We start from the raw sequence: 12,625 nt of genomic DNA on the forward strand, positions 1-12,625 counted from the left end.
CAGGGCTGGGAGGGAGGGCGGGGGGGCAGGTCGGCCGGCAGGCGGCGGAGGGCGGGCGGCTCCAGCAAACTCAGGCGCCCCCGGTAGCAGACGCCCAGAACCGCCCCGGCTCCGGCTAACAATAGGCTCCGGCCGCAGCGCTCTGGCTCTTATAGGCGCCGGCACGTCCTGACCGAACCCCGGAGCATGCTGGGAAATGGAGTCTACGTGTCGGCCCTACGCCCGCGGCATGCCGGGAGTTGAAGGCGGCGACAGGCACAGAGCCGAAAGTCGCCGGCAGACAGGCTTTGGAGGCGGTGTCTCTGCTGCAGTGGACCCTGGGAAAGCGAGTTGGGCGCCGCTGCAGCCTTTTGAAGAGGAAGAGGGAGAGCCTCAGCTACAGATCTTCAATGACTAAACGAATCTGCATCTAAAGCTCCCCTTTTTCTTTCGCCAGACCACACTCCTATGCATAAAGAACATAATCCCTCTTATGCTCGCTCATGGAAGCTTAGCCTTCAACAGCATGGCATGCTGCAGCCTGCCCAAGGTATAGGGAAGAAGATACAACATATTGAGTTCCTGCAATACGTATTGACTGGTTGATGTGTTTTCTGTCAAAAATATTCCTACATGATCTCTGATCTTCACAACTTTGCAACTCATTTGGGGAAAACGAAAACCCAGAAGTCAAGTTATATATGTCATTTGCCAAGGACACCCCAGCGTTGGTTTCTGATCTCACTCAGAATAGACGTGTATGTCTCTTTCCTTGACTTATAAGGCCGTACAAGATATTGATATATCCTCTCTCCCTACCATCCTGTCATCTTGTTTCCTTCTACTTTCCCCCTCCTGTACTCTGCTTCAACTACACTGGACCACTGGCCTCCTTGCAGTTCCTTCAACAATCATGCTCTCACCTCAGGGCTTTTTCCTTAAAACACATTCGTTCCCTAGCAAGCCACATATATATTCCTCCACTTAATATTTGCGCAAATGTCCCCATATCAGACTTCCTTAACCATTAAAAAAAAATGGTGCTTAGTCTCTATCCCCTTGGCTTATATTTCTTCTTAGCATTTACCACCTGATGTATATTTTTCAGTCTTCTCTCACTTGACTAAATTCCATGAGAGCAAGGAATTGCTTTGTTTACTGTATTGTGAGCACTGAGTACAAAGCCTGGTATTTGACACTTAGGAACTCACTAGATATTTACTGCATATTTATTGGATGGATGGCAGGACTTAAACTCAGGTTAGACTGGTTCCATAGGCTAGAGCGGCCTTCACTGCAACCAAGAACTATGGAGCCAGATGGTGGCCAAACCATCTCAGTTTTAGAACTGACAAGTTGGCTGGTTTGGACAAAAGGCCAAAATTCCAGTCCTCTCACCCTAGTGACAGCAGAGGCTCCATTAGGTTAGGAAACAACAGAGCAAGATGGAAAGGGAGATCACAAAAAAGCAGTCCTCAGTGTACCATGCACTGACCATCTTCGTATCTGCTGAAATTTAGGTATGATTTAACATGTGCTCTGGAGCCAGGCTGCCTAGGTACAAACCCAACTTCTCCACTACGTGGTATGACCCTCGGCAAGGTACAGTAACTTCTCTTGCCTTCACTTCCTTATCTGCAAGAGCAGTATGTATCTTATAGGATTTTATGGAGATTAAATAGTTAATATAGTATAAATGTTTACAATGTAGTCAGTGACATGTAAATGTTCATGATCCTATCTTTCCTGGACACACAGGTAACAAAAAGAGAAAGCCCCAGACCACTCTGTAGTATTAGTGAATACAGAGTTACAAAACAACACCAAAATGCCATGTTGGATAGGCTGTAAAAGTGTCTCATATGCCTACACATCTACAGTTTGAGTTATGGAAATTCATCAGGGTCCCATCAGCCTCAATGCCCATGATTTGTAGATTTATGAAAGCAAATTAGAAGATAGCCAAACCAAAGTTAGCAGAGCCTTTGAAAAGGTAGCAGAATTCGATTTGGCAATAAGCTCCATATCAGTCAGAAGATCATCTGGACCTGTAACAAATATCACAACTCTATAGAGTCACTTATTTACCATATTTCACTGTCTTGATAAAATCACTAGAGAAATTATTACAACGGTGCCAGTTCACCCAGAATTGCAATTCTGGCAAATGAAGACCAGGATGCTCAAATGCAGAATAGAAACTACCAAGAAAAGTGAAAAGAAATGCTAATAGCATTCCATGTCTAATTCTAAATGTTACTGCTTTCTTTGAAACCACGCTGCAACATAGTATGAACCAGCTCAGAAGGCACAAATCAGGAATGGTGGTTTGTTTTGGGGGCAAAAATGTCAAAGCAACACAGGAAGACACACAATCAGGAACAGCAGCTGTAGATGAAAACCAAAGGTCAGATTTCATGTCCTGGGCAGTGTTTACATATCTGTCTTGAATTTATGTCTACATGTAGAGGTGATCTTGTAATCAGTAGTATCCTAAGTCTACTGAGCAATTGGATAAGTGTACTAAACACAAAATAAAACTGTTGTATACTCATTATTCCTTTTTAATCTCCCCAACAATCCTATGAATTAAGTATTATACCCTTTTTAAGATGAGAAAGCGGAGGTTTAAGAGAATATTTTGTTCAAGGTCACATCCAGGAAAAGCAAGATCTGAGATTTGAAAGTCAGGCTTATCTGACACCAAAGTATATATATTGTATCAACTATTCTTTACCACCAAAACAAAGTATATATATTGTATCAACCAATCTATATCACCAAAGTATATATATTGTATCAACTATTCTTTACCACCAATACACTCTCCAGGGGGGTTGAATGTTAATAGGTCAGAGGATACTAAGTGCTAATCTTCTTAGAGAAAAAGAGTTAACCTGCAGATTTAGCTCTGATGTTGCCATTATTTTACTAATTTACATTTAATTGTAATCCAGATCTAAACAGGCAGGCACTTCTTTGTGACTCACTGCACAAAGAGATCAGTATAATAAGTAAATCAGTAAATATTAAACAATCAGCATAATAACAAAAAGAGATCGGAATGCACAAATCTGGGGGAAAGTGCCATAGCAATTTAAAACAACAAAACAACAAAAAAGCTGTATGATTCAGAAGATTTAAAAATGGACACACAGAGGGGCGCCTGGGTGGCTTAGTCGGTTAAGCGTCCGACTTTCGCTTGGGTCATGATCTCGCGGTTCGTGGGTTCAAGCCCCGCGTCGGGCTCTGTGCTGACTGCCAGCTCAGAGCCTGGAGCCTGTTTCAGAGTCTGTGACTCCCTCTCTCTCTGACCCTCCCCTGCTCACGCTGTCTCTCTCTCCCCCCAAGAAATAAAAAAAAGAAAAAAAAACATTAAAAAAAATATATAAAATGTATAACATAAAAAAAAATGGACACACAGAAAATGATCTCTGTGTGTGCACAACACACACCCTCTTTAAAAAAGCAAACAATTAGGGGGTAGAGTGCAGAAGTGGGTTTAGGGAGGGCCTGCTTATCAAACCTAAAGGAAGTGAATTAAAGTCTGAAGCAAAATTATAAAGATGTGTAGTGAGAGATAAATGAAAAATCAGGCATTAGAATTCACGAAGAAAACAGGCATCTAGCGATTAAGATGAGGAATGTATACCTCATATTATGCAAACATATGAAAATGCAGATTCCATGATAGATAACTGGTTATTACTCATGCCCTTAATGACCCTATACAGTACAAAATAGTGCAATTATATGAATACAATAGTATTTTTTAAATAACAAAAAATTTTTAATGTTTTTTTTTCTATTTATTTCTGAGAGAGAGAGAGAGGCAGCGTGAGCAAGGGAGGGTCAGAGAGAGAGGGAGATACAGAATCTGAAGCAGGCCCCAGGTTCTGAGCTAGCTGTCAGCACAGAGCCCGATGCGGGGCTCAAACCCATGAGTCATGAGATAATGACCTGGGCCAAAGTCAGACGCTTAACCAACTGAGCCACCCAGGTGCCCCTAGCAAGTCTCCTTCCAAATCGCATTAATCCAACTGAAAAATGTAATTTCTATAGAACTTTAGAACCTCTGAATTTGAGAATGTAAATGCTAGACTTAGGTGCAATTTGTTCAGTAGACCCCTGTTCATAAGGAACAACACAGAGGAGCTCTAGAAGTAAAAAAGGAAAGATAAAGAAAAAGAGGAAGTGGAAATAGATGGACATTTAAAGTCAAAGTAAAATACAAGCTCATTAAATGAAGCAATAAGGAGAAATAAAATATTAACGGTACAGAAAAAAGCAGATGCTGATGGCATTGTTCGTATGTCACATAGGGCATCTTTTCTCCAGTTCACTCCATTTTACAGTGATAGTAAATTCTTCCTCATTTAAGCCTTGAAGCTTGTATAATGAAACAGATTTAATCACAAACTAAAAATAAATATTCTAGCTTTAGTAAAAGTGCAACTGAGAAGAGATCATTTTTTAGAAGTAGAATGATGGAGGATACTGTGTGAATTAGTATCTAAATGATGCAGCTAGGTGGGGCATTTGTGCCATTCCTGTTGAGACTGGACTTCTCATAACAGACCAGTAGAGGCCACAACAGATCAGATTCCTATAGAGGAACCACCCATGACCAAGGAAGTCGAAGAACAATTCAGTTAAATGATTAAACTTCTCAACTTCAGCTCCTTGATCATGCTATCTGAAATTGTTAGGTATTGGCCAGAGGAAAAAAGCGACAGTGAACAAGAGATAAGCTCAGTCTTGAGTTCAAATTATTTGCACCCCAAATTTGTATTCCTTTCAAAACTCAATGCTGAACCTTCATTCACTTTATAGTAGTTTGTGAGACAGCCCAAATCTCTTCAGCAACCCTACACAAAAGACTTGCTGAGAATAAATACTTGGGGATACAAAGGGTTTTCAGAACACTCCTCCATTAGGCATAAATTCGAAAGGACAGGTGGCTCAGCACAGTTAAGTGTCTGACTCTTGATTTCAACCCAGGTCAAGATCTCACAGTTCATGAGATCAAGCCCCACATTGGGCTCTGAGCTGACAGCACAGAGCCTGCTTGNTACATACACACACAGCACGCACACACACACACACACACACACTTTAAGAAGAACAAAAATATATGGGATGGGATTCGGAATGAATTTCTTATAAAGCTTATATAAAAGAACACTACAGGAGTAAAAGAACTGCCTATACCAAGAGAAGATGCAGAGAGGGGAAAACAGAAAGCAGGGTTAGCCAAACTCATTAATAAATACTTTGAGAAGCTCATTCAAGAACAGTGAATTTGGGGAGTTACAGATGATCCCTACTTTTCACCACCTCAAAGTCTGTGAATCTGAGAAGTGATGGTGCTGAAAAAGCATCTACGGTCTCGTTTTTTGTAGGCCTTGATTTGTTCAGCATTATTCAGGTGTGGTTCGTCCCCTTCAGTGGCTGATTCCTCAGTTCTCAGTCGGTGTTATATCCTATCCAGCAGGAGAGCCACAGTCAGAAACGGTGGCAAACACAGGGTGGGGCAAGGGCGGCAGGAAGGGCTGGTGGTTAAAAGGAGCCGGGCTGCCTGGGCTTGGATTGCAGCCACACTACCTGCAAGTCGCCCACCCCTCAGCAAGCTCTTTAACCACTCTCCTGTGTCCAGGTCCTCGCCTTCAATTAGGGATCCCTATTATTTACGTCAGGTAGGACTATTAAAGAGGATTTAAACAAGGTAATCCCCTTAAAGATTTTTATCACACTACCAGTCACAATGCTCAGTAAATGTTAGCTAAAATTACTATTAGTCTTGGCAGTATAGAGCAACCAGAAGGAAAATTCTATTCTATCTCCGTATTTCTCCTCTTTGGTGAGGTTTCCAGGGGCCAACTGTGCCAAAAGCCAGTATGTACGATGCAAAGAGACTGAGGATCTAGTCTTAGGAATATAGATGTTCGCTTTTATATTAGAAAAAAATTACATGGCTCCATATCACAAAATTTAACATCTTTCCATTAAACGTCACACAATTCTCATCATCATTATGCCCTACAGACACCCTAAATGGTGTGGGGTTTCTAATGATATTCAACAACAACAGGGTCCATAAATTTAAACTAAGAGACAGCTGCAGAAGTGGGTGTTGGGCAAGAATCTGTGTGTGCCACAAGAGCTTGGGCCGACAGATGGCTGGATTCTGCCTCCACGGCCTGGACTCCCCCCCACAGTCAGACGGGTCAGGCTTCTGCAGGCCTCCAGATCTCCATTAGCAAGCGCCGCCCTGCAAGCGGGAAGCTTCCAAGAGGTGAAGGAAGCCGCAGCCACTGAGGATGGAACGCCCCGCACCTACTTTAGTATGATATGATAACTATCATTGGTTTCTGCTGTAAAAAAAAAAAAAAAAGAGAGAGAGAGACAAGGATAGAAAATAATCTTTAGTCACCTTTAAAACACAGTAGGAGAAAAAAAATAAATACTAAGGTTCTTTTGAGAAGAGGGAAAAAAAAAACCCAGCAGGACAAAGGGCAGCATACTCATTATCACAATATATTTACAATAAATATGCATTATGAGAGCAGCATGCCTCAATCTCATTTGCCACAGAAGGTGGAAGAGAACGGCACAGTCATCAGCTAATTTTGTCTACTCTCATAATGGCAAGAGGCCAATGCAACAAAAGGAACCATCTCTAAGGACGTCACTTTCTCTACCTCAGATATGGTGGTTGATACTTTCCCTCTCTCCTCAGAGGAGTAAACCATGAAAAAAGCTCTTAGACGCCTTAGAGAGAGGCATCTGCTTACTATTCTATTACCTTTCATGGTGTCCAGAATAAAACAGGCTTCTTCCTGAAAGTTCTGTATCATCTGAGGAAAGCAAGAAAACTTGTTAGTTGTTAAAAACTTGGGTTTGCTGCATTTATTTGGGCTAGGCAGCTTTTTATGAGATTAGATTTAGGGGAAAATAACCCTTTGTTTTGCTTTCTCACATTCAGTTCTTACATTTTTAAATGCTAAGCAGTCTAAAACAGTGATCTTAAAATTACAGTATGCATTTTCCTGGGTTAACCCGACGTTCCATGGGGTGCACCAACACAGACAGGCCCATTTCGGGGACTGACTTTCTGGGCCTCGGCTTCCATATGTACTCTTTCCCAAAACCGCCTGAGCGCCTCTTTGGCTTTCTCTCCCCACTTCCCCTTGTCAAACTCCCTTCTCCTGTTTTTGAAAATAAAGGCATAACTTTCAACATCCTGGAATCCCACAAGATACATTATTGCCCCAGGGTACAAAAGCCTCCAGGTTGCCAAAGTGTGACTGTTAACGTGAACTTTAATGATGGGGTAACAGACTCCTATGTAAGTCACATGGTTTCTAATTCTTTCCTTTCACCAGAACTGAAGACTGACCTAATCACAAACTGTCAAATGATAGGTGATTCAAAATAATTCTCTGTAACATCACTATATAATTTTTGGCACCCAACTAAGAAGTTAAATAAAAAAAAAATCCAGTGATGCTGTTATAAAAAAAAACCTCCATCCATTCCTGTCTGACAATTTGTGTGAATCAGATTCCACAGCACTTATATCTACAGAATGAAACAGAATGGAAGTGATGTTGACCTCCATTTCATTCCAGAAATCAGGAGAGAGTATTCATTGGTACATGAATTAATGAGGGCGGGGGTGGGAGTCAGACAATCCCATTTCTCACTGATAGATATACTTCTACTACATTTTTTTGTTGTTTCAAGTTTTTGTCTAATACATATTTCTTAGTGTTTAATAATTTCTTATCGAGGCATAATACATTTATGTTAATTGTATAATTATCACGATAATTAATTTCAGAAGAAATAATTTTTAAATTTTACTGCAACATTCTCTTGTTGAAACAGATTTGTTTCAAAGAAATATGGTAGGATAATTAGTAAAAAATATTTGAGCATAAAAATGGGTTATGATTAAGATAAGGTACTATGGGGGAAGTGAATGGAAATAGGAATTTAAGAAAATAAAGAAATGATGTGAAACTCTGTTAAAGAAAAGCATATTCATGTATTTTTTAAGACAATGGTGCTGGTATTAAATCACTCTTCTATTTAGGTCACACGGAATATAGTTAGAATAGTGATGCAACCACTTCATTTTTAAAGTTTATATAATATGCCCAGGAATGACATATTCTGCAACTACTTAAACTGAAAACAAAAAGTTTTAAGTCAACCTAAAAATGTGCAAGGGGATACATGGTATTTAAAATATTTTAGAGAGTAAGCAAGTAAAAGGGTTTGCAAAGCCCTGGTCTGGAACACAGAGCGCTGCGCCCTAGCAGAATTACCCTTGCTCCTATCACATGCCCTGACAACTGTCATGTGGTGACTTGGCTCTACTGAAACTCCACCTCATCACTAATGAGCACATGGATTCCTGTTGGCCCCTGCTTGTAGATCTGGCTGATCTGGCGAGGGGAGATGCTGAAAAGCTGAGCAATTTTTTCTGTCAGTTCAACAGCGGTCAGTTCTTCGAGATAGATGGCGTGGTACACTGCAAAAGGGAGAGAGCAATGGCAGTCAGTACAGGTCTCTCTGCTGTGAAAGGTAGTCTGATCACTTGGAACGCCCACTTTTCTGAAGGACTCGGAGTCAGACTGCCTGAGTTCAAATCTTAGCTCAGCCACTCGCTGGCTGTGCGACTGGAGCGAGTTACTTGACGTCCCTGAGCCTCATTTTCCTCATCCAAATGTTAGCAGTAACAGTAAATCTATTGCAAAGAGGAGATACTAGCTGTAAAAATTAAGGCATGTAAAAGGGCCGAGAAAAGTGCCTGGTGTGTATTAGGAACTCAACACACGTTTAGCAAGTACCATTACTTCTAGCAAATGCTGACTCTGCTGTTTGAGGAATTCCCATCACACACGCTCATAAGTCATCTCTCCCCCCTTTCTTCATATGTGTCCCGGCCTGTGCAGAACCACCTACCGAAGAAAGTCCCATTTGAGTCTCCATCCTCACGCTTCTGCTGCTGCTGCTGCTGCTGCTGCTGTTGCTCCCTCAACTGCAGGGATTCCTGACAAACATAAATGGTTAGCCTTGGGCGCACCATCCTAAGGAGGAAAACAAGGCTGTTAGTCTTACAGTTTTCATGGGAAGCACATTTTAAGGGAGAGCTTGTGTATCTATGTTAACACTACAGAGAGGGGTTGAGAACTGGCAGCCCATGGGCCAAGGGAGCTCATTTGCTGTTTTATTAGCTCCCTACTGGTCTGTGTGCATGTATGTGCACATGTGTGTGCATTTTAAATGAATTCGTTCCAGCATAATATAAACCTCTGACATTTTGACTTTTCTTGAAAAACCAGATCTAGCCATCTGAGACCCTGACACTTTAAAGAAAACAGTCAGCTGTTCTCCTTGCGTGACGCATGCATTCTTCGGTACACCCCAGATCTGACTGTCACTCCGTTTACATCTGGCCTTTGTAGTCATTTGAGTTTATGACCTTTGAGGTGAAGTTTAGAAATATTCAAAATGTGTCTTGTGAGCTGTTGTTTCATGAGTCCCATTCAACATATACCTTCTTCTTAGAGGCACCACGCTCATGAACTGGAGAATCTTATTTTCCTCATTACCTTCTCCTAAGTAGCCTAAGCCTCCTTTCTGTTCTTACTTCTTAGACAACAGCATTCAATTACCCCTTGATCTGATCATCTCATTCCTTCCTATTTTTAAATGCTCTTTAAATAATATGTTAAAAAATAAAAGATCTATTCTTTCTTCTCCAAGTTATCAACCTCTGGATTTTTCCTCTTTCTTTAAAATTTTCCAAGATTAGAGCCCACCTGATTCAACAGTTCCTGTGATGTACCCCAACAAAATACCTTACAATCTGTTTCATTATGTAGTCACTGATTTGATTCTGTGGCATTAATCTGTATGTTTTTTCCACTCATACTATTACCTATTTGAAATTGTAAATCCCAAATAGGGACTACAGATTTACTCTGTATTACAATTTATAAGTAGACACTTAAGTAGCTCCTATCCAAGAATGACCTCTTTAGTTAAAACAGACTCAGAGGCTTCGCATCTATTGTTCCTCCTGCCCAGAGTGTTCTTCCCTCATATGACCCTGCAGCTTCCATCCTTCTCACAATTCAGTTTAAATGCCCCCACCTCAGAGAGGTCTTTCCTGACCAGATTCTGGGTACTCTATAGGTGATAACCTTGTTTTTGTTTATTTGTTTGATTTTCCCTTAAACCACTAATCACTATCCAGAATGTTGTTTATATTTTTATCTCTCTCCCCATTGGAAAGTAAACTCATGATAATGGGTACCTTTGTGTGTTTTGCTCACCAACATACCCTTGGAGCCTACAATAGTATGTGGCTCAGAACAGGGACAATGAATATTTATCGAATGAAAAAACTACCTGGAAATGAAAAATGGGATATCACGGGGAATTCTTTGAAACAACTGCAGGAAAGGATATTTTCATCTTTGTTTATCTGGTACAGAGCTGGCATTTGCAAAGAATGCTTTGACAAGATGCAGTTAACTGCATACAAACAGTACTGTGAAGAGTCCCTGAGTCCAAATCCATCTGAAATCCAATCTCACTGATAGTTTAATGCTAATTACATACCGGCCTTTTAATGCATTAAAAAGTCTGATTCCATCTGCAGGGCCACAGATTTGGATCACATCATCTCTAGTTAGTTTCAATAAATCTGCCCCTGGAATAAATATAAGAAAATGGGTGATAAAGACAAAGACTGTCTTTGTTAATGACCATTAAAATGGTCACCGTTATGTTATACTCCACAATCTTCTGCATGGTACATAAGCCTCTCCATGACCTGGCCTGTTTCCTCTCCCACCTCAACTGTCACCCAATGAACTGGTCCATTTAACCCTATGTTTTCATCATACTGATGAAGTCTAACGAGCAAGTTGTTCCCCTTCCCTGAAATAGCCTTCCACTGTCTGACCAACAGAGTCCTCAACATCCACCAAGATTTACCTCACACATTATACATGTTCCCTAACTCCAGAAACGACCCCCATCCCGTGCTTTGTACCACTCATCACTGCACCGCAACTAATTTTTTTTTTCAGGGTTTTATTTTGATTTGGGAGGGGGTTGATACTAGATGATGACAGATCAGAAAGTATGCCTTATCCATGTGTGTATCCCTACCATACCTGGTATACAGAAAGTGCTAAATAAGTGGAATAAGCAAATGAAATACATTATAGTGATATCAAGGGGGAAATTTCAGACTACCTACAAATGCCCTTGATAAAATAGTGTATGGAATATACCTTTTTAAAAGCACTGTATAGAATAAATATTTTTAAACTGAAGTGAATTTAAACTAAGAAGTCTTTCTTTTTTAAGTATTTCACAGCACAGATGCAGCTGGTGAGAAAGTCTGAGGGTTCTATGAAATTTACTTCATCAGAAAAAGGCACAAAGACCCCTCACTCTCACACACGCACATGCATGCACACACACACCCTTACGTGGATGCCAGGAGGCCCTAGAATGTAAAGGAATATTTTGTGCTGGGGAAAACAAAAGGACACATAAATTTAACCTGAGAAGTTTGTAAAAAGCCTTGTGAAAGTAGAAAAACGATTTCGATGCAACCACTGCTGAGCTTCCTGAGGTGTGGTTGTTGGCAAGAGGTTCTGAAAGAAAAACAAAGCAAGCATTTTTTTTTGGGGGGGGGGTAACTATACAGATTTATCTCTTACATCATTAGGTAACACAGAGCCAAATACACCCACACTCAAATGGGCTGCCTAAGTTTGCTTGGAAGTTGTTTATACCTCATCAATCTTCTTTCTCTAACCACACAAGATGCCCATGGAATTCCATGCCTACCTTCCTTACTAGACTGTATGCTCTTTACATTTTTTTTTTTTTAACATTTATTTATTTTTAAGAGACTGAGAAAGACAGAACGTGAGCAGGGAGGGGCAAACAGAGAGGGAGACACAGAATCCAAAGCAGTATCCAGGATCTGAGCTGTCAGCACAGAGCCTGATGCAGGGCTGGAACCCACGAACGGTGAGATCATGACCTGAGCCAAAGTCGGACGCTTAACCGACTGAGCCACCCAGGCGCTCCTAGACTGTAAGCTCTTTAAATGCAAGGGTCCTGCATTAACTTGTTCACATCTCAGTTCCCTAGCATAGCCAAAATTTATAGTCAAAATTCAATGAATGTCTATTTAATGAACGAATAAATAGTACTCCTTAAAAGGTGGCCATTTCTACGGAACTGCACAGTCATCATAGTATTAGTAGACATAGCAAATAACTTACATTTAACTTTAGACTTACATCTGTGACTGGAGGGGGTGGCTCTGGCTGGTGGTTTGGTGAACCATTTCTGAAGAAACATGTAAAATGAAAAGGCTGAGTCTATGACACATACTAGGGTTCATCATCTCATTCCTCACCCTCAAAGTAAGTCTCAAACTAGACATTTTTTCTTTTAAAATTTTATTTTTAAGTAATCTCCACACCAACCTGCACCCGAACCCATAACCCCCAAGATTAAGAGTTGAATGCTCCACCGACTGAGTCAGCCAGGGACCCCGCAAGCTAGATATTTAAAGGACTCTGTGCTCTTTCATAAAGCA

At 40.9% G+C, this 12,625-nt stretch overlaps 1 protein-coding gene across 4 annotated transcripts in view; it reads right to left on the reverse strand.

Annotated features, from left to right (window-relative positions):
• Nucleotides 1–5,912: 5,912 nt before the first annotated feature.
• The window catches only part of TFCP2 (transcription factor CP2), a 47,494-nt gene continuing 40,781 nt past the window's right edge, over nt 5,913–12,625 (reverse strand). The window contains exons 9-15 of one of the 4 annotated variants that reach the window (XM_077753402.1): nt 12,324–12,372; nt 11,573–11,666; nt 10,618–10,708; nt 8,953–9,077; nt 8,376–8,518; nt 6,785–6,836; nt 5,913–6,350 (exon numbers count right to left, since the gene is read on the reverse strand). In XM_077753402.1, the coding sequence (XP_077609528.1) occupies nt 6,316–6,350; nt 6,785–6,836; nt 8,376–8,518; nt 8,953–9,077; nt 10,618–10,708; nt 11,573–11,666; nt 12,324–12,372 (589 nt within the window). In that variant the 3' untranslated portion in view covers nt 5,913–6,315. Of the gene's footprint in view, nt 6,354–6,784; nt 6,837–8,375; nt 8,519–8,952; nt 9,078–10,617; nt 10,709–11,572; nt 11,667–12,305; nt 12,373–12,625 lie in introns of all 4 variants that reach the window. The other 3 variants (XM_077753401.1, XM_077753400.1, XM_077753399.1) reach the window with 3 other exon arrangements.

The sequence above is a fragment of the Crocuta crocuta genome, unplaced genomic scaffold (assembly GCF_008692635.1).
Source record: "Crocuta crocuta isolate KB4526 unplaced genomic scaffold, BGI_CrCroc_1.0 scaffold30, whole genome shotgun sequence".
Classification (NCBI taxonomy): Eukaryota; Metazoa; Chordata; class Mammalia; order Carnivora; family Hyaenidae; genus Crocuta; species Crocuta crocuta.